General features: G+C 41.3%; 2 protein-coding genes across 3 annotated transcripts in view; both read right to left on the bottom strand.

Moving 5' to 3' along the window:
* Positions 1–11,202, bottom strand: part of LOC101697094 (5'-3' DNA helicase ZGRF1) — a 43,430-nt gene extending 32,228 nt beyond the window's left edge. Inside the window, exons 1-2 of one of the 2 annotated variants that reach the window (XM_087198785.1) lie at positions 11,063–11,202; positions 4,221–4,271 (exon numbers count right to left, since the gene is read on the bottom strand). The gene's annotated coding sequence lies outside the window, so the exon portion shown is untranslated. Of the gene's footprint in view, positions 1–4,220; positions 4,272–6,127; positions 9,302–11,062 lie in introns of those variants that run through there. The other variant, XM_087198784.1, reaches the window with a different exon arrangement.
* On the bottom strand, positions 10,747–22,016 carry LOC101711402 (5'-3' DNA helicase ZGRF1-like). Its single transcript, XM_013066610.3, has 6 exons — positions 21,905–22,016; positions 19,077–19,167; positions 17,413–17,493; positions 16,234–16,293; positions 13,739–13,924; positions 10,747–13,244 (listed from the first exon to the last, which is right to left on the bottom strand). Exons 2-6 carry the CDS (start codon positions 19,095–19,097, stop codon positions 11,058–11,060), a joined length of 2,535 nt encoding a protein of 844 aa, XP_012922064.2. The 5' UTR covers positions 19,098–19,167; positions 21,905–22,016; the 3' UTR covers positions 10,747–11,057.
* Between the last annotated feature and the right edge of the window lie 42 nt (positions 22,017–22,058).

The following is a 22,058-nucleotide window of genomic DNA, read 5'->3' as shown; positions in this document are numbered from 1 at the left end:
TGAACTCGGGACCTTGCAATTTTGAGGCAGGCACAGTGCCACTGAGCTAAATCCCTGGCCTTGGATTTCTTTTTTTTTTTTTTGGTACCAGGGATTGAACTCAGATGCGAGGCAGGCAGCAGAACCACTGAGCTAAATCCCCAGCCCTGAATTTCTTGATAACAGCCATCCTTTATGGAGTGAGATGAAATCTCAGCTTTGTTTTAATTTGCATCTCTCGAATGACCAGTGATGTTGAACATTTTTTCATATCTCTGTTTGCTATTTCTAATTCATCTGAGAAGTGTCTATTCATTTCAACTGCCCAGTTTTGGATTGGGTCTTTAAATTTGGGGGAGTCTGATTTTTTTAATTATTTCTTTATATATTCTAGATAATAGTCCTTTGTCTGAGGAACAGCTGGCAAAAATTTCTTCCCACACTGTGGGGTGTCTCTTAGCTCTGTTGGTGGATCCTCTTGTTGTGCAAAAGCTTTTTAATAAGATGAGATCCCAGTTGTTGATTCTTTGTGACAGTTTCTGTATGATCAGGGTTTTGTTCACAAAGTCTTTGCCTACACCAGTGTCTTCAAGAGTTGTACCTATTCCATCTTCCAGCAGATTTAGTGTTTCTGTTTTAATATTTAGATCTTTGATCCATTTTTATTTTAATTTAGTGCATGGTGAAAGATATGGGTCTAGTTTTAATCTTCAGCAAGTGGAAAGCCAGTTTTTCCAGCGCCATTTATTAAAAGGTGCTTTCTTCTAGTGAGGGTTTTAGCTCCTTTGTCAAAGATGAGGTGGCTGAGTGTGTCTGGAGTTGTTTCTGCATCTTCTAATCTGTTCCACTGATCCTCGGGTCTGTTTTTTTTCCAGTACCATGCTGTTTTAATCATAGTAGCTTTGTAGTATAATTTTTTTTTTTGGTACCGGGGATCAAACTCAGGCCCTTGCACGTGCGCAGAAGGCAGTGAAACCACTGAGCTAAATCCTCGGCCCCCGTAGTATAATTTCAATGCAGAAATTGTGATGCCCCCACCTTGTTTTTGTTGCCCAGAACTGCCTTTACTATTCTAGGTCTCTTCTGGTTCCAAATGAATTTCAGGATTGTTTTCTCTAATTCTGTAAGAAATGCTGTTGGAATTTTGATCAAGATTGCATTAAGTCAGATAACAGTTTTGGAAGTATGGCCATTTTTACTGTATTGGTTCTTCCTACCCAGGAACAAGGGGCATCTTTCCATTTTCTGATATCTTCTTCAATCTCCTTTTTCAAAGTACGGTAGTTTTCAATGTAGCACTCTTTTATTTCCTTTGTTAGATTGATTCCTAGGTATTTCATTTTTTTAGCTGCAATTGTGAAAGGTGTGGTTTCCCTAATTTCTCTCTGTGACTTTGTTATTTGTGTACAGGAAGGTTACTGATTTTTGAGTGTTGACTTTGTATCTAGCTACTCTACTGAATTTGGTTATTAAATCTAGAAGTCTTTTGTTGGCATTTTTGGGGTCTTCTATGTACAGTATCATGTCATTCACAAATAATGATAATTTAACTTCTTCCTTTCCTATCTTTATTCCCTTTATTTCTTTCTCTTCCCTAATTGCACTGGCTAATGTTTCCAGAACTATACTGAATAAGAGTGGTGACAATGGATGTCCTTTTCTTGTTCCTGATTTTAGAGTGAAATCAGAAGCTAATTTTTTTTGGTACCAGGGATCAAACTCACAGATGCTAAATTTTTAATTGAATCTTTTAGCACTAGAAAAAAATTGAGTACAAAATAAATCACTTACCAAAACCTAGTACTATCTTAATGTAGTCATTTCATTAAAAAATTGGTTTGATTCCATTACTATGTGAAATTTTTATATTTTTATACATTAGTTAGAAATAACTTTGCCAGATGCAGTGGAACACACCTATGATCTCAGCACTCACGAAGCTGAGCAAACAGGAGCACTGTGAGTTCAAGGCCAGCCTGGGCTACAAAGTGAAACCCCATCTCAAAAACAAAACAAACAGGGGCCAGGGATTTAGCTCAGTGGTTCCAGCGCCTGCCTCACAAGCACAAGGTCCCAAGCCCTGGTACCAAAACAAAACAAACAAACAAAAATTTTTAATTAATGAGAAGTTAAAGGAGAAAAAACTATAAACAGTATAATGAGCTCAGCGTGGTGGCACATGCCTGTAACCCCAGCACTTGGGAGACTGAGGCAGGAGGATCACCAAGAGTTCAAGGCCAGCCTGAGCTACACAGTGAGTTCAAAGCCAGCCTGAACATACCAAGATCCTGTCTCAAAAAAACAGAACAAGGGCCGGGATTTAGCTCAGTGGTTTCGCCGCCTGCTGCGCAAGCACAAGGACCCGAGTTTGATCCTCAGTACCAAAGAAAAAAAAAAAAAATTGTGTAATGAATCATCCAGTAGGTATAAAATATAACATGGGTAATACCAATTAATCATTTTTAATTCATCAAGTATTATATTAAGAAACCGTAATTTTAATATGAATTGGACAGGTCATAGAAAATGAATTCAACTATAGAAGCAGTTTTTGGTGTGTTTAAGAAATATGGATTCCTAGAATGCACAAGCTCCTATTCAATCCCCAGCACCACCATACAAAGAGAGAGAGAGAAAGAGAGAGAGAGAGAGAAAGGAAGGAGACAGATGTGGCACATGCCTGCTTTTCCAGCACCAAGGAGGCTGAGGTGGAAGGACTGAACCTGAGGTCATCCTGGTGTGCAATGCATGTAGATTATACAGCAAAACTTATCTCAAAAAATTAAAAAAACAGGGGCCGGGGATTTAGCTAAGTGGTTTCGCCACCTGCTGCACAAGCGCAAGGACCCGAGTTTGATCTCCGGTACCAAAAAGAAAATTAAAAAACAAAACAAACAAAAAAGAAATATGAAAAAAAATATTTTCTCATTAGACAGAAGTCAGTGTACTTATGTAGTTCTTTAAAGCACGTTTACTTTCTTTACTAACATAATATATAAGTACAGCTGCCAACCAAGCAGTTCTTAAAAATATTCAATTCATATTTTATAATTAAAATTTTTTAACAGTGAATATTAGAAATTAATTAGCAAAGTTCTTTCTCCACTGGAACAGCTTCTTGGCTGTGTGGCTAATTATATCTAGAGAAGTAAGGTAGAGGCATTAAGTGTATATTCAAAGAACACATGAAGTTCTGAAAGTTCTTGTCTTACCAACATTCAAGAAAGGGACGTTTCAGAAAGCTGTAGTAAGAAAGAGCCAACACAAAAACACAGATGTACTCCTTTTTAAATGCTAAAAACAGATTTAAATAATTTTTATTGTGGAAGATCATAAAATCTTTTTTATTGCTGTGGGAGTAGAACAGATTTTTTGAAATGTGGTACATTTATTTTATTTTATTTTATTTTTGGTACCAGGGATCGAACTCAGGACCTTGCAATTTCAAGGCAGGCGGCAGCAACACTGAGCTAAACCCCTGGCCCAGGTACATTTGTTTTAAATAGCAATTCATTCTGGAGAAAGAAATAGTGATAGTGTTTACTTACAGTCTACACTTTGTGATAACTGTCCTTGAAAAGTTAAAATTCTCTTCTTTCTTTTGTGTGTGTAATACTGGGGATTGAACTCGGGATCTTTGAACTGAGCCACATCCCCAAACTTTTATTTTTCTTTTTTAAGACTGGGTCTTAGTAAGTCACTAAGTTGCCCAGCCTGGATTCAAATTTGCAATCCTCCTGACTTAAGTCAAAATTCTAGTTTTTCAAGTGAAAAAAGGAAAAAGATTAAGAATGTGATCATTTGTGAGTTAAATTATTCAGGTGGTAATTGTTTTTGTTGTTGTTGTTTTTAGGTGGTAGGTGTTTAAGATTGTACCCATCTGATCTAGTTATATAAGGCTGAAAACTGGCAAGCCACCAAAACACAAATACTTCTGTTTAGTTGGCTCTGTTTTAGGTCAAAGAGCTGCATGTACAATTGTCAATGACAATTCAAAGATTTAATAATGCTTGCAAATTTGCAAAAATGACTTCATAATAAAAGATATATTATTTAATCACATCATATTGATCAGGCAAGACATTTATACAAAAGACAGCGGGTTCATCTAAACAAAGAGTGATCAACTGCAAATGAATCTGAAAACTGACAACACATAATACAAACTTAAAATATATGCCATACTTACATATACAAATAACTTCTGGCTATTTTACAATTTACAGTATAACTCAACTCACCAGTGGGGTCTGAAGAGGCTTAGTTGGTTCAACTTCATTTTCTTTCAGTATCTTAGAAATAGAACATTAATATACAGTAAACTAAAGACAATGATAATTTACAAAATAAATATACTTTAAGTAATATAAATATACTTTAAATAAATATAAATAAATTTTCAGGGTGTTTTTTGTTTTGGCTTTTTTGGTTTTTTAGTCAGGGCCTCGCTTTGTAGTTCAGGGCCCTGAACTCACTGTGTAGCCCAGGCTGGCTTCAAACTCATGGAGGTCCTCCTGCCTCAGCCTCCCAAGTGCTAGATTGCAGGCGTGGGCCACCATGGCCAGCTTATAATTTCTTGTTAATAGGAAACTATTGGTTACAAACGTAGGCTATCCATAGGACGGAGTGGGTAGTAACCTTTAAAAGGCATGTTTAGGAAGAGCTCTTAGGAATACAGATAACATACCATGATACTAAGGAGGTATCTAAGGGCCGGGATGTAGCTCAGTGGCACTGTGTCTGCCTCCCAAGAGCAAGGTCCTGAGTTTGATCTCCGGTACCAAAAAAAAAATTGGTTATGTAGATGTATACCAATAGACATCTCCTTAGTGCTATGTTTTTTTGTTTGTTTTTGGGTTTTTCTGGTACCAAGGATCAAACTCAGGACCTTGCACTTGGGAGGCAGGCACAGTGCCACTGGGCTACATCCCCAGCCCTACATAACCAATTTTTAAAGTAGTCACACACAGAAAAACCTAGGAATTTCCTAACAGTCATCTCTAGGAGGTAGTGTGAATTTTATATTTTCCTGTTTCTGTATTTAAAAAAACAAAATAAAAAAAATCAAGACTTTCTTTCCTTTTTTTACAGTACTGGAGAATTAACCCAGGGCCTTCACACTGAGCTACGCTCCAGCCCTTTTTCTTTTATTGCTTATTGTGAAACAGGGTCTCACTAAGTCACAAAATTGGCCCGGCTAAACTCCAACTTTCGATCCTCCTGCCTCAGCCTCCCAGCGCGCTGGGATTACAGGTGTGGGCCACCATGTTTAAAAAAGAAAAAATGAACCTGTAACATGGAGAAAGATATCAAATGAGGACAAATGAAACATTTCATTTTCTTCCACTCTTGTCTGCTAGAAGGAGCAGTGGCCTATAATAGGAAATTTGTCCCTCAAAATCAGCCAACTGCATCACCCCTGGAAATACTACTCAAGATGATTTATTCTAGATTTCCACCTCGATGTAATTAATACTGCTGCTTTTGAAACTGTAACCAAAGTACCCATCTGTGCAAAAAGCTGCTCTAGAATGTTTCTGGGGTTTGTAGGGGCTCCACAGAGGGCTCTAAAGCAACAGCATCTCTGGCCACCTGCTGGACACAAAAGGAGCTAAGGCAGGCAGGTCAATGCTGAGCAGGTCTCTGCCTTGCTTTCAATGCCGGTCATGCCCTGGTGTGCTGGACTTTCAGAGACTGCTGTGACAAAGTAATTCTGAGAAAATCATCGAAGAACAAGAGATACGATGGGGCCTCTAGGTGATTCCAGGGTTTGAGATGTGCACAGTGCCCAACACAGACACACTACACTAGGAGCTATGTTTATTTAAAAATAAAATGCTGTAATCTCAGCACCTGGGAGGCCAAGGCAGGATTGTGACTTCAAGGCCAGCCTGGGCTACAGAGCAGGACTCTGTCAATCAGTCAATCAAGAGGAAATGCTTACTAAGTTACCAGGACACAGTATCGTTTAATACCACTCTCTACTTAATAAATGGAACTGTTAGGTGTACTGTTTGACTAAGGGATGCAACAGAAAAATTACTACCACAAAATCATGCACCAAGACAGCTTGGGACTGCATCACAATTTTATTACAAATTATAGAATGTTTGCATCGAGATAAACTATTACAAAAATATATAAACACCTGCTGCAAGTCCTGGTTCACATGAGGAGTAAATGGTATCCTTATAAATGGTTTCCTAGCTGTAATGGAGAAAATGAAATAATCTTATTCATCATATGTACAGTGCTATAAAAATGTTTTAAACATTTCTAAAACTGAAAGACACAAGGAATATAACTCAAATTTTAAGATAAAACAAATTCTTAAAAATTGTTTGATCTTGATGGTGGATATTTAAGGATTCAAAAATATTTACAGATGCGAATGATGGAACACACCCGCAATTCCAGCACTCAGGAGGCTGAGGCAAGAGGGTCACCTAAGTTTGAGGCCAGCCTGGGCTACATAGCGAATGCTGTCTCAAAAAAAACAGGAGCCGGGATGTAGCTCAGCGGCACCACACCTGCCTGGCAGGTGCAAGGTCCTGAGTTTGATCCCTAGTACCAAAAAAAAAAAAATTAATTAAAAAAATACTTCGAAGGAAAGCCTTTTTGGTTACTTTCCAAGGTGACAATAGGAATGTTTCCTGTATTTTTCTTTCTTCAAATGAACTTAAAGAATAAATACTAAGCTGACAGCTAATCACCTATATTTAAAATGCTAAAAATGAAATACTCACCAATTGTTAGGAGCAAGAAAACCAACATAATTATACTCCTGCTGTGTGCAACCACAGAAAAGAAAATCCTATCTCATGCTATTTCCATAAAACCATCTGATTATGGCTTGGGGAAAAATTGTAATTTATTCATTCAATGATTATTCTCCTAGTATAGTGAGCCAGTACTAGGAAAGAGCAGTAAGAAAAAATAACATCCTAAAAACAGAAGGACACAGACAAATAATTAAACCTGACAGATTCAGATGGCGATGCCAGAAGGTATCATGAAGAGGGGTGATGCACTGGAAAGAGGAGTGCTGCGTAGGTCTCACGGCAAATAACAGCCAAGCTCCAAGCTCTCCATTAGGACATGACCTGATTGTATGTGTTCTGTTTAATGACCGCTTCCTTAAACCAGGCGTGATGGTGCACACCTGTAATCCCAGAAATGGGAGGCTGAGGCAGGAGGATCACCATGAGTTGGAGGCCAGCCTGGGCTACACAGTGAGGTCAAGCCCAGCCTGAACTACACAAGGAGACCCTGTCTCAAAGAAAAGAAAAAGAAAAAACTTGCAAGGAAGGGTAATGGAGATAGAGAGGTACAGATAAAAAGGTTAAGTGTTTGGGTGAACAAGCAAATGGGGAATGGAGCACACATGCTGACACGCCTGCAGGTCAGCCTGACTCACAGGACATCCAGGTGGAGCATCTATAGCTCAGTAGTAGCTGCTGAGTGCTTGCCTAGCATGCACCAGTCACTAGGTTCAATTCCCAGCACTGCAAGAAAAAATTCTTAAAAGTACATATTTAATATTCTATATTTACAGTCACAAGGCTAACTTTAAATATTATTCTAAAAATCATGTCTATCTGATGTGAAATTCAATTTTAGGCTACTGTTAAGGGGGGCATTAGTTTCCTGTTATATATCAGAATAAATAACAAATGGAGTTGGAACTTCATGTTATTGCTAGAAAGAGGGGGTTTTTTTTGGAATTTGATGTTATTTCTAGAGTTTTGAAAAGTACTTGATGCAAGTTGATTTTTTTCCTTTACTGCCTTCACTCCAAAATAAAATTCTAAGTTAACATTTCTAAGCAATATTCAATCATCTCAGAAAAATGCTTAAAAATTGGAGTTTTAAAATATCTTCTTGGGCTGGGGATTTAGCTCAGTGGTTTCACCGCCTGCTGCGCAAGCGCAGGGACCCGATAAAATAAGATATCTTCTCACATTCCAAAGTGGTGATTCTTCTCTAGCTTTGTATTAAACTCTACATTTATTATATTCCAATAGATTCAACTTTCTCAAGTCTCAAGAAAAGCAACTTAATCACTTTTAAAGAATTATATCAGAAAAGTCAGCCTCCATCACCCAGGGGTTCTCCTTGCTCCCTAAAGTCCACATTGTGTGTGTGTATGTAGTGGTGTGGGACTGACTGAACCCAGGCCTTCACTGAGCTACATTTCCAGCACTTTTTTTATCTTTTGCTTTGAGACAGGGTCTCACTAAATTGCCCAGACTGGGCTCGAACTTGCAATCCACCCCACCATTTTGATTACAGCCATGGGCCATTGTGGCTGCTAACGTCGCTATTTATAAAAACTAAGCTACCCACAGCGGACATCCCCAGCAAGGGAATACTCTGCTTGCTTGAGCTTCCACTTTACACCCATGTTTTGTGGACTACTTACTGTCTGGTTTTTCACGTTTTTGTGCCTTTTGTTGTGACTTTGGTATTTATAAGTACTACAAACTAACCAATTATGCTACTGGACCTCTTGATTTTGCTACTTAAAATGTTCACCAAGAATAATGCTATTTGGTAGGGCGTGGCAGTGCACACCTGTTATCCCAGCACTTGGGAGGCTGAGATGGGAGGATCCACCAAGTTCCAGGCTAGCCTGGGCTGCATAGTGAGTTCAAGCCCAGAGTGAACTGCAGAGCAAGACCCTGTTTCAAAAAGAAAAAAGAGAAGAGAAGAGAAAGAAAACAATAGTGCTACTTAAGTGTTCCTAAGTACAAGAAGGCTGATGTTTCTCATGGGAAACATGCATGTTGGTTTAAGTTTTGTTTAGGTTTCGGTTATAGTCCAGTCAACCATGAGTTCAACGCTATTGAGACAACTATATATTAAAGGTGTCTTTATTTATTTATTTATATTTTGGTTTTTTGAGATGGGGTCTCGCTATGTAGCCCAGGCTGGCCTCAAACTTTTGGTGATTCTCCTGCCTCAGTCCTGAGTGCGAGATTACAGGGGTGCGCCACCACACTCGGCTTAAAGAAGGCGTCTTTAAACAGAAACACACATAAAATAAGGATATGTATTGATGAAGTGACAAAGATGTCCCAAGTAGAGGCTTGCAGGAACCCAATCCTGTATTTCCCACAGGAGAATTGGCTCATGATTCGCTAGTACATAATCATAGCAAATGATGAGAATCAACGACAATTCTTCCTTCCAATCCTCAAAACTAAATTTTGTAATTTCTAAATCTTCATATTAAAATTTTAGAATCTTGGGCCAGGGATTTAGCTCAGTGGTTCTGGCGCCTGCCTTGCAAGCGCAAGGTCCCAAGTTCAATCCCCGGTACCAAAAAAAAAAAAAAATTTTAGAATCTTATATGGTATTATAGACCCACCCTTATTTTTCATTAAAGATTTTTAATTATTTTTAAGAAATTAAACTATTAAAAGTTATTATCAAAGTTAACTACATTTCAAAGAATCATTTTAGTAGGTACAGTGATTTATTTGTACTCACAAATGACTTGAGATTTTAGCTTTTCTGAGACTATTGTAAAGTACAAAATTCATTTACGTTCACATGTACAAGTATTTACTATTACATTCTTTAAAGGACAACTCTGTCGGCAATGTAAGGAAATCAAAAGACCAATGACGTACTAAAAGTATGTGCAACAAACACAAGGGGTAATATCTGCAATATCTAAAGAACTCTAGTAGATCAAGGAGAGCAAACAGTAGAACCCACTAAAAACCTGACAAGGTCAGACATGGCGGCACATGCCCATAGCCCATGTCCATAACCCCAGCACTCCAGGAGGCTGAGGCAGGAGGATCACAAGTTTTATCCCTGCCTGAGCAACTTAGCAATATCACAAGGCTGTCTCTAAATAAAAAACAGCAACAAAAAAGGGCTGGAAATGTAGTTCAGTGAGAAGGCCCAGGGATCAATCACCTGTATTGCAAAAATAAGGAACAAAACAAAAAACCTGGACCAAGGAGTAGAATAGACATTTAGGAAAAGGACAAAATGATGCTTAGCTACGTGGATATATAGTATCACTTACTGAAAAGCGATTCGCACTGTAAAGGTCTCCTCCCTAGCAGTGATGTTAGTGTGACAATTGGAAAGACATTTGGTAGATACCACAGAGCTGAGGAAGAAAATATGCCACTGTGTAGAGCCAAGCCCCTTTCATACTGGGGAATAGAGTGACACAATTATGGAGCCAGGCATGGTGACACACGCCCATGATCCCAGCACTTTGGGAGCCTGGGGCAGGAGGATTTCAACTTCAAGCCTAGCCTGGGCAACTTAGAGATTCATCAAGACCCTGTCTCAAAATAAAAACAGGGCTGGGATGCAGGGGCGGGAGGCTGAAATGTAGCTCAGGGCGAACGTCCTGGTTTCAGTTCCATGTATCACACACACAAAAAAATACAATTACAGAAGAGAGAAAAGAGAGGAAGACCTCCATGGCGCAGAAGTGTGAGCAAAGTGCAAATACAGAAAGGCTTATAGTTAAGTATCAGCGCTTGGGGTTAGGAACACTTGGCCTGCAGTTATATTCACTTCTATGTGCCAATATTGGTGTACATGGTACATGCATAGAACACTCTAGAATTCTCCAGGCAGAGACTATGGCTAACTCTGGGGAGTGGGCGAAGAGGCTGTGATAGGAGGGAGACTTGGTTTTCACCATTACACACCATTAGAATAGGTTTTACCAAGTACACGCACTACCTACTTAAACACTATGGAATTCTTTTGTTTGTTTTGTATTTTGGGATATTTCTTCTGTTTTTTTTTTTTTTTTTGGTACTGGGGATCAAACTTGGGTCCTTGTGCTTGCGCAGCAGGCAGTGAAACCACTGAGCTAAATCCCTGGCCCATTTTTTGCTTTTTTGAGACATGGTCTCACTGTGCTTCTCGCTGGCCTCGAACTCACCATGATCCTCCTGCCTCTGCCTCCCAAGTGCTGGGATCACAGCCATGCGCCACCACACCTGGCTGTTAAACACTATGGAATTTTTTAAATTGGCAGCCATGTAATTCTTTACTCAGCCTGAGCTTCAAAGAGAAAATCCAGAAGCCACATCTTTCTAACCTTCAGTTCTGCTCTCTGCCTCTTCTGCCTGCAGAGCTCTTCGCTGTGGAAAGGTAGTGTTTCCCTTTTTCAGCATTTCCAAGCTTTCCAAAGCAGTACTGGGTTCAGACAGTGACTTCAGAAGGGAAATGTTATTGACTATTCTGGAGAGACCTGAAGAGTTTCTAGGATTAGTCCAGAACTGACTGCTGTTTCTGGCAGTTTCTATGTGATCATGGTCATGAGACAGACTTGGACCCCTCCCCAAATCCTCACATTCAGGAATATAAGCTTCAGTGTCTCTGTAAAGAGGCTGCTTTGTTTCCCGATGGGTAGGCAAAGAATTGCAAACTCGGGAATTGGACTTAGCAAGTGCAACAGATTCCCAGTGATCCTGACTATCTAACCGCCGGATACTATTCTCATTGTCAGAGACTGGCAGGAAAACCTGTTTAGCATCTCTATCTAAGTCACTTCCCAAAGTAAAAGGTGGAGTTTGTATATGGGAAAGTAAGTCACTGTTTTGAGGAGTCTGATTAGTGACTATGTTTAAAAAGTCAGGAGTATGTAATTCTGCATCTGTTCCTTTAGATTTACTTGAGAGTGAAGCAAAATCATAGTGACTGCCAATGTTTTGGGTGGATCTGTTCGCATCTTCTTTGCTATCTACATCTCCGTCATCGCTCCCCACTGTGGACAGGTTGGAACCGCTTACAGCGTCGCTACAGTCCTCTGCTACTGCTTCTCCAGTGCTTCCCCCTTCACAAGGCCCCGTGTCCATACCCACACATGTTTTATCACAAAACTTTGATAGTGACTCTTTAACCGGACACTTCTCTATCCACTTGTCACCAACAGACGTTAGGCGTGGCAAATTTTCACTGCTAATTTCCTGACACCTTGGACCTTCGAATGGCTTTTGAATACATGCATTGCCATTTCCTGGAATCTCCCTTACCCAGACCCCTGCATCCTGGGAAATGCTGCTGCTTTCCTGTGTGTCCTCCTCCATATCACTGGTCTCAAAATTGCTCAGGTTAAAAGTTACCTCCCAAAGTGGCTGTGTCCTACTCCCTCCAGATTCCTGGACACTACCCAGACTCTCACTGGCAGTGGGGCTTTCTGAAACCTTGTCCACAGTGTCATGACTCAGAGCAGATTCAACCTGCAGATGTCTTGAGGCTGGCAGAGGCCACATTCCAAGCCGCCAGTCCTGCCCTGGGAGTCCCCATGTACTAACCCCCCTCACAGCTTCTCCAGTGCACCCTTGGTCATTTCCACTGAAAGGTGCTTTATTATTTTTGCAAATACCAGCTTCTGAGAGTAACGCACCCTTTCCTACACTGCTACAGCTCACCAGCAAGCTGCTGCTTCCACAGAATGAAGGAATTTCTAATTTTTCTTCCTGATTCCAACACTCATTATTATCCACTGGCTCGTCTTCAAGATGCTTTTTGCCCTTTTCAGCACATGTTCCAAAGGCCTGGATTTTTTGTACCAAAAGGCCTTCCAAATTCAAATTCACGTCATTTTCCTGCACTGCCAGTTGCCTCTCCACATCATCCCCCCCTGAGGCAGAAGCAGCTGCCCAGGAACTCAGCGGGGATAAATACTTGGCCCAGCGGCTTCTGCCTCCCATGGTGTTCTCCAGCTGCTCCTGGCATCCTGGGCCCTCCGTGCCTGTCACCTCAGCATGCCCTTCCAGGCTGGCTCCACCCGCCGGTGGGGTCCAAGTCTGCCAGAAGTGTCCTGGTGGCTCAGCCTCTCGGTTCTCATGCACGGCTGCTGGTGTGGATTTCAGAAGAGCTAAGATCTGCGCTTTGCTTCTGATGTGCTGCTGCGAGACTTGCGGGCGGGGAGGGGCTGAGCCATGTCCTCCCATGGGCTCTGTGGCCAGCACAGGGTCTGCACGCTGACATCCAGAGCCGAGAGGCGTGCAGAGACCCTCCTCCTGCCCTGGCACTGCCGGTCTCCCCTCAAAGGAGCTGGTCGGAAACCGGCCCCAGCTCTCTCCAGCTCGCACAGCGACAGTGCCTTCGGGGTCTGTCTGCATGTTATTTATCTCCTTCCGGCCCACAGCAGGAAACAAAGGCACCGAGCTATAGAATGGAGGAACAACAGTGCCAGCCTCAAATGATGCAGAGGATTCCTCGTCTTCTGTAACTACCATTTTCTTTGGGACTTGACGCAGTCCTCGAAAACCCTAAAAATATTAAAACAATTGTTAGCTATACCACTATCTATAAAGAAAAGATGAAATAAGGGCTGGGGATTTAGCTCAGTGGCACTGTGCCTGCCTCGCAAGCGAAAGGTCCTGAGTTCAAACCCTGGTACTGGAAAAAAAAGAAAGAAAAAATGAAATAAACTGGCTAAAAGAAAAGAAGAGGCCAGGGACTTAGCTCAGTGGCACCACATCTGCCTGCAAGCACAAGATCCTGAGTTCAATTCCTGGTACCAAAAAAAAAAAAAAAAAAAGAAGGAATACCTGTGCTTTGACTAAGATAAGTAGCAACAAATATTTGCTGAGTTAAAATATAAATATTTATGTTAGTAAGATTTTTCTCACTGGGATTTATTTCCTTTCTGTGCAAATGAAGTACTATTTGAATGGCAGGATACAGTAACTGCAAAATTCATTACTATTGAAACACTTTTATAAACATATATTGATATACTATTGCCCACAGAGAAACTTACAGTTGATTTCCGTTTTAAACCGGGGGGCTGACACCCACGAGACCAGCTGGAAGACACCAAGCCCCTGGAACCCCATCCTGGTGCTTCTTTAATGACTTCCTGTTGAACAGCTGGGCTTCCAGTGGCCTTTACCTCCTCAACTGTGATTAAGTAGCGATCACTTTCTAAGTCAGCTCCAGGTTTCACCTAAATTTTAAAAATAGATGTAATGGGGGCTGGATATTTAGCTCAGTGGTGTTGCCGCCTGCCTCGAAAGCGCAAGGTCCTGAGTTTGATCCCCATACCAAAAAGAAAAAAAAAATATGTAATGGGCTGGGGCATGGCTCAGTGGTCAAGCAATCGCCTAGAATGTGCCAGACCCTGGGTTTGATCCCAAGCACTGCAAAATACATACATACACACATACATGCTAACATCCTACACATCCAACTTCTTTGTTCTCTGAATGTCCACTAAGCCCACTAAAACTGGCAAGACATAACAGATGTTAATACATAACTGTAAAATGAATAAATCAGTAACTAAATTCCTCAATAATTTCTTAGGCTACCCTAGTTAACTATCAACAATCACAGAAAAGCATCATACAATTTTAATAGTTGGCTCACTTGTCCATTCAAGTGGAGCCCACAGGAGGCCCCTTGTTACATGCCTGGTAAAGTAGTAATAAATATTTCCTAAGTTAAAATAGAAACAATGGGGCCGGGGATTTAGCTCGGTGGTTCCGCCGCCTGCCTTGCAAGTGCAAGGATCCAAGTTTGATCCCCGGTACCAAATAAAATAAAATAAAATAGAAACACTCATTTGTAAGTAAGAATTTTCTAAGTGGGACAAACAGCAAACCATGCCTCTTCTCAGGGAATTTACTTAGAACCCATATGAGTAGATATCATTTTTCAAATTAGAGCGATTAGTTATCAATTATATCTTTATAAATTAAAATGAATTAGATATTCACAATTATCATATATTTAAGGCATTAAAAACCATAGTAGGTTAAATAATCACATTCAAAGAAAGCATTTTTTTTTGGAACTGGGGATCGAACTCAGGACCTTGCACTTGTGAGGCAGGCTCGATGCCACTGAGCAAAATCCCAGCCCAAGGAAAGCATCTGATCACTTTATTGAGCAAGTACAGGACTTGCTGCTGCCACCACCACCAGGGCCACTGATGGAGGCGTAAACAAGGTCATCAACCTAGTTTGGAAATACACAAAATCTCTATAGCTTAATCTTTTACTAATGAAACAGCTTAAGGTGAAATAATAATGGTAGCTACACCCAATTAAGCATCTACTGGAATAATGCCTTAGACCCTCTTCACAAAAATAAATGTAGAACCAGTATCCATATCATATGAAATTTCAAGATGAACTAAAAGCCATGGCCAAACATAACATAATGAAGATAAGAATGTGTATTTTAATGTATTTAGAATCACTGTACTAAACTGCCAGATACTCTACAGTTTTTTGTAATCTTCAGACCAATCCCATTAAGTCTGCCTAGAACTACATTTTACAGTTGAGAAGTTAGACATGGAGACGATAAATCAGCTAGGAGGTGTTTGGAAATGAATCCAAAATAGTTAAGTTTAATATCCTTATTCTTTCTCTCCTTCTCTTTCCTTTTTGCAGCAAGGGGAAAATGATAAATATCTGAGAGGAGATTTAAACAGGAATAATTCCACAAAGTATCTCCCAGTGTAGATCTCTGCCTATCAAAAAGTCACGTAACCAGGCACTCCGGTCCACACCTAGAGTCTTAGCTACTTGAGAGGGTGAGACAAGAGGGCCACTTGAGCCCTGGAGTTCAGGGCCAGTGTGGCCAACAGAGTAAGACTCCATCCCTTCAAAAAAAGACAAAAACAAAAAACTCATACAATAGAATCGAACTTGCCTGGTGGAACAGGCCTATAATCTCAGCACACTGGGAGACTGAGGCAGAAGGGTGGCAAATCGGAATCCAGCCTGGGCAATTTAGCAACTTAGTGAGACCTTGTCTCAAAATAAAACACAAAAAAGGGCTGGGACTCAGCTTAGTGGTGCAAATAAAAGACTCACTTCTTGGGTGTGAATCCCAGAACTATCCGCACAACCATACGAATGTAGGCAATTTACCAAACCTTTGTGTCCTGCAACCCTAGTTACGATAAATGTCCAACCAATACCAGTCATGCCAGACACGGCAGTGCATGCCAAAAGTCCCAGTACTCTGAGAGTCTGACGCAGGAGAACTGAAAGTTCAACCCCACCCTGGGCAATTTAGTGAATGAGCAAGACTTTGTTGTCTCAAAAACAAAAATAAAAAAGGTCTGGGGAATACAGTTCAGTGTTAAGGCCCTGGGTTCAGTTTTAATCCCCAGTGCCTCAAAAAAGAAAGTTATAATTATTAGTATTAGTACCTTGACAACACAATTAACAAATTACCCAAGAAATATTTAAAGAGACTTTTAAACAATAACCTAAAAAGAAGATAAACACATTGACATACCTCAAGGCACTTCAGAAAGAGATTTTCCAGGCAAGCTCCTCTGTCATCATGTAAAACTGCCTGTGTTAAAACAGAAGAAATGTTAAAAAAAAAAAAAAGGATATAGAATATAATTTTGCTTTTCTCAAACATCTCCAATAGCAAAGAAAAAGCTGTTCTGTAAGTAAATCACATAATAAAAGAATTTGCCACCTTGTTGAAGTTGGATTTGAAAGTGCACTCATTTCAAATGTTGATTATGCCTCTCTCTGCTCAGTCTGTGCAACACAGTGAGTTCAAAGCCAGCCTGAACTACATAAGGACACTTTGTCTCATACAACCAAAAAAAAAAAAAAATTTTTTAATAAAAAATAAACACTTAATAGGCTTACAGAAATTGAACTTGAAGGCTCAAGGCAAAACTAGTTTGTTGAAAGTTTTTTGCTGATTTAATAAATTCTCACTTAAAAAATAGTCATAAACAGCCTCCTTTACTGAAAAGCTCCCCTCAGTGATAACCCGTTACAGTTGGACAGTTAAGGACAGACCATGGGGATCTCTAGCAGCACAAGGAGGGACATGGATGTCACCTGTGTGTCCTACATGACATCATAAGCCCTTCTGTGATAAAGTTCTTTTTCTAAATTAGTAAAATTAAGAGAAATGTGGAAGCCAGGCATGGTGCAATTCTAGCCCTCGGGAGGCTGAGGCAGGAGGATCACCATGAGTTCAAAGCCAGCCTGGGCTAATACAAACAAACAAAAAGAGAGTGACATGGTTAGCACACAGGCTCTTGAGCTCTCGAGCCAAAGTGGCTCAGTTTGTCCCTGACCCTCCAACGTCCCAGCTCTGAGACACTGGGTGAGCTGCTTCTCCTCTCCGCACCTCAGTTTCCTCCTCAGGAAAATAAAATTCATTTCTCACTCATGGAAGAGCCATAGAGACTAAGTAAATTGAGACACTTGAAGCACGCCTGCCATGGAGTCAACACCTGGTTACATAGGTTGTCCTCCAAGCAAAAGAAATGCCACACTGGACTTTTATCAGCACAGTTAACCAAGCTATCCGCTACTTCAGGGAAACCTCTGAAAGCCTGTCTGTGCACCACGGCCACAGGGACGTATCTGATGTGGGATCAGCTGCAGGGTCCAGGACCACAGGCCACGCCTGCCCCTAGGTCAGTGCCCAGCCTGCCTGTACCTTGTTTCCTGAGGGGCAGAGCTTCAGAGTTCCGTCTTGCCACACTTTGGCCTTCTTTGTCTTTTGATGAGTGTATAAGACCTGATTTCCCAAAGCACAGAAGGAAACAACAGCTTCACTTTATAGATATTCAATGTTACATACTTTATATATCCTTCCTACATATAAAAATATTTACAACATCTCTCATCAAAATAAAAACATTGGTGGGCCAGGGATGTAGCTCAGCCTGTCAAGCACAAGGTCCTGAGTTCAAATCCCAGTACTGAAAAAAAATAAAAAGCATCAGTATTATGACAATAGCATGAATGAATGAGTGAGTGAATGTGTGCTCAGCTTGCGTGAGGCCCTCAGTTCAATGCTAAGCAGCAGGGAAAAACAAGCTGAAGTCAGACATGGTGGAACACTCTAAGAGACTGGGGCAGGGGGATCAAAAGTTCAAGCCCATTCTGGGCTACTCAGTGAGACCTCATCCTCACAAAAAGGGAAGGAAAAAAAAAAAAGGGAAGGATATAGCTCAGTAGCCCTGGGTTTAATCTCTAGTACCATAAAAAACAAATTAGCCACTTAGCTGGGTAGGTAGTAAAAGACATGGACAAAAGAAGAAGGACAGGTAAAATCTAAAGAGGGCTGGAGACGGAGCTTAGTGGTGGTGCACTTGCTTACTATGCGCAAGGCCTTCAGTCCCCAGCACCGCAGAAAAAAATAATCTAAAGAAGAAACCAAAAAGTTAACTGAGCACCACAAATAATTTTGAGCTTCCAAGCCATCAAATGCAAGGGAGCCAGGTGTGGCGGTGCACACCTGTCATCCCAGGACTCAGGAGGCTCACACAGGAGGACTACCACAAGTTCGAGGCCAGCTAGGGCTATATTTCTCTTATTTATTTTTAATTCTTTTTTATTTTATTACAGGGTCTCACTAAGTTGCCCGAGCTGGGCATGGATCTGTGATTGTCCTGCCTCAGCCTCCCAGAGTTCTGAGATTAACAATGTACACCACCATACTCAAGCTGTTTTAATCTCTAATATAACAAATATCAGTTAAGCTCTACACAGAAAAAAACTTCGGGGGTCCTAAATTTTTTTTTTTTTTTTTGGTACCGGGGAGCGAACTCGGGTCCTTGCACTTGCACAGCAGGTGGTGAAACCACTGAGCTAAATCCCCCACCCCTAAATATTTTTAAGAGTATGAAACGGTCCTAAGACCAAAGGTAGTGAGAATCACTATCCAGACAGAAGAGGCAAACAGATCTTCAAAGCAAAAAGGTGTTTCCTGGTCCCAAGTTACAAAGGGCCCTCAATAAATATGAGTCATATGTAAAAGACAGGGTTGCCAGATTGGGGCACATTTATGCAGGCAGACCACTCATTGCTTATCTGAAATTCAAACTTAATCCAGTGCTCTGCTTTTTGTTTTGAGGAGACATCAGAAAGCAAAAAAACCAAAAAAACCAAAAAAGGGGGAGGGAGGAGGCAGGCATAGCATAGCAGAGCACACCTGGAATCCCAGCATTCTGAGGCGGAGGTAGGAAATTCAGCAGTCAGGAAGATACCACAAAATGAAAAAGGCCTGGGGACACAGCTCAGAACAGAAACACTAGGCTCAATCTCCAGTACCAACAAAATCAACGGGGGACAACAGGGAAAATTAGTAAGACTTACAATAAATTCTTGGCTTTCCATTGTTTCTTCTGAAGTTGTAAACCAGTCAGGTCCAGAAAATCATCAGTGTTTATTCAAGTATTTATACCACCTAAAATTAAAGATGACAGAACATTCAATTCTGATAAAAAGAATATGTATCAGTTAGAAATTTTCCCAAGAAACACTTGACTAGAGACAGAGATCACAGCTGGAAGACTACCAAGGGAAACAGAGGTATAATTAAATCATCTGTCACGGATATTGTGGAAAAAGAGAAAACCAAGTAAAACTTGTAAACTAATTAGTGGACTGCAAACACTGTTCCAGGCACAATATGTATCAGAGTGAGAATGTTTGCTTCTGTGCTTGGCTCCTTACAAGCCAAATCCAATTTTTAGTTTTCAGGATTCTACAGTGCCCACAAGATGGCCCCCTTGTGTTTCAAATATCCCCTTACCTCCAGGTGTCAGCTAGCAGTGAAGAACTGGTTCCAGAATCCCCCTCACACATACACAATACCAAAATCTGCAGGTGCTTAAGTTTTTCATATAGAAGTATTCATTTTGCATATAATGCATACACACCCTCCTGTATACTCTAAATCAAGTCTAGATCACTAAAATACCTAATACAATGTGATATGTATATAGTTGCTATCCTTGATTGTTCAGGTATGACAAGAAAAAAAGTCTAAAGTGCTCAGTTCTACAGGCACAGAACTCAGAGACAGAGGCAGACTGTACATCTTTCTTTTCTTTTGTACTGGAGATTGAACCTAAGACCTTCACACTGAACTACATCTTCAACCCTTTATTTCTTTTTTTTTGGTTTTTTTTTGGTGGGGGCGCGTACCGGGGATCGAACCTGGGTCCTTGCGCTTTCAAGGCAGGCAGCAGAACCACTGAGCTAAATCCCTGGCCCGTATTTCTTTTTTTTGGTACCAGGGATCAAACTCGGGTCCTTGCACCTGCAAGGCAGGCAGTGGAACCACTGAGCTAAATCCCTGGCCCCAACCCTTCTTTATTTCTTGAGACAGGATCTCACTAAGTCACTAAACTGCCTGGTTCAGGCTCTAACTTGGGATCCTCCTCCCAGAGTGCTAGCATTGTAAGCATGTGCCACATGACTTCTGAACCAACACAAATTAGAGAGAAATGAACATTTTTAGGTTCTACTCCTCAGAAATCATAAAGCTCAGAGCTGGGGCCCAGTAGTCTGTGCTTTAACAAGCCCTTTAAGTGATGATGATGCATGTTCAAGTTTGAGAACATGGCCTTAAAAACCCAGAGGGATTCAATAAAACTGTCATTTGTGATTGTGGGCCCACTTCCTCCTTACACATACAAGATACACTACCTACATATGACTTGAAAATTAGATGTGTTTGTTCAGTTCTTACTAAATGCCAGACATTGTGCTAGGCTAAGATATTAAATGAACAAAATGCTGTCCCTGATCTCAAGGAATTTTCAGTAGAGCAGAGCAATGAACATTAACTACAATAAGATGCTGGGACTAAATACAGGCCAGAGACCCAACCTGGTCCAGGTAGGACAGGAACCCAGCTTCTTCAAGGGAGGAACACAGAAGCTGTATCATTCCCCAAGGGAAGATGGTCTGCCAAACTGGAAGCAGTATGTGCAGAGGCCCGCTCAGGAACCTCTGAATAGTCCAGGGACAGGGTGTATGTGTGTGTGTGTGTGTGTGTGTGTGTTTACGCTAGAAGTGCAAGGGCTGAGAGAGCAGGCTGAAGTCATTGGTAGTTGGATTCGGAAAACTTGCTATGTTCTGCTGAAAAGTCTGGACTGTCCATGAAGACAGTAAGTAGATGTGGAAAGATTTTAAGAATAACATGACAGGGCCAGGGATGCAGCTGAGGGGCACCGCGCCTGCCTGGAAAGCGCAAGGTCCTGAGTTTGATCCCTGGTACCAGAAAAAAAAACCATGATATAACCTGACCTAGATTTTACATATATCATGCTGGCTGCTGAATGTAGGTAGGACGAGATAAGAGGCAGGCAAATGAGATTGTATGCTTGCTCCAGGACAAGGGACACAGGTCACAGGGCAGGGCCCAGACACACAAAGTTGTCACCATCTGAAATATTACTGTCTACATCTTTCTTTCAGCCCATGGGAATCGCGAGATGCCTAAGAATGCCAAGAAGAGAACAGGGGTCCACAGAAACGTACCTCTGGTGCTTCCAGAGCAACTTGCTCCCCTCTTTAGAATGGGCTGGATATTTTGTGGATGTAGACGAGAATGTATATAACACAGACACAGTGCTTGGCATGTGGCAGTTATTAATATTAGATTCTTTAACATCAGATCATTTATTCAGTGCAACTATATGCTTGAAGTATTAAAATGCTGACATTACAATAGATACTATTTCTATATCCACTTAAGAAACTGAGGGGGCTGGGGATGTAGCTCAGCAGCACAGCACTTGCCAGGCAGGCGCAAAGTCCCGAGTTCGATCCCCAGTACCAAAAAAAACAGACACTGTTAATCATAACTAGGTATTTGGGATCCTTTTGTTGTTGAACAAGCAGGACTTTTCGAACCTAACTCTGAACCGCTACGTGATTCATCTAGAAAAGCTTCAGAATCACTGCGGTGACACTCTGTCCAGAAATCAAGCCAAATAACCGAAAGAAACTGCAAATCAGAACTGCAAGTCAGAGCGAGGGTGGGACCGCCGCCGCCTCACTGGTGCAAGCAACACAGTCCGGGGCCGGATTCTCGAAGAGCAGATTCCTGCGTTCCTGCGCACCAAATCGCTCACGTCTCCCTGCCTACCCACGCCTCCTCCGCTGAAAATTCGAGAAAAACCTCATTTCACCTCATACCACGGCACAAGGTCCATTCTCGAATTTCTCCCGCGAATGCGCGTGACATCGTCAGCCTGGGACAGCACCAGTTGAAGACCCAATAATGAGCCCGCCCCCTTCCGCCTCGGCCGGAACCGCCATTTCAACTCACCAATCAAATTCTTC

Source organism: Heterocephalus glaber, unplaced genomic scaffold (genome assembly GCF_053883595.1).
Source record: "Heterocephalus glaber isolate CG9 unplaced genomic scaffold, H.glaber_assembly_v1.0 deba00001688, whole genome shotgun sequence".
NCBI lineage: Eukaryota > Metazoa > Chordata > Mammalia > Rodentia > Bathyergidae > Heterocephalus > Heterocephalus glaber.
Note: the sequence above shows the minus strand (reverse complement) of the source record. Positions and strands in the feature narration are given on the sequence as shown.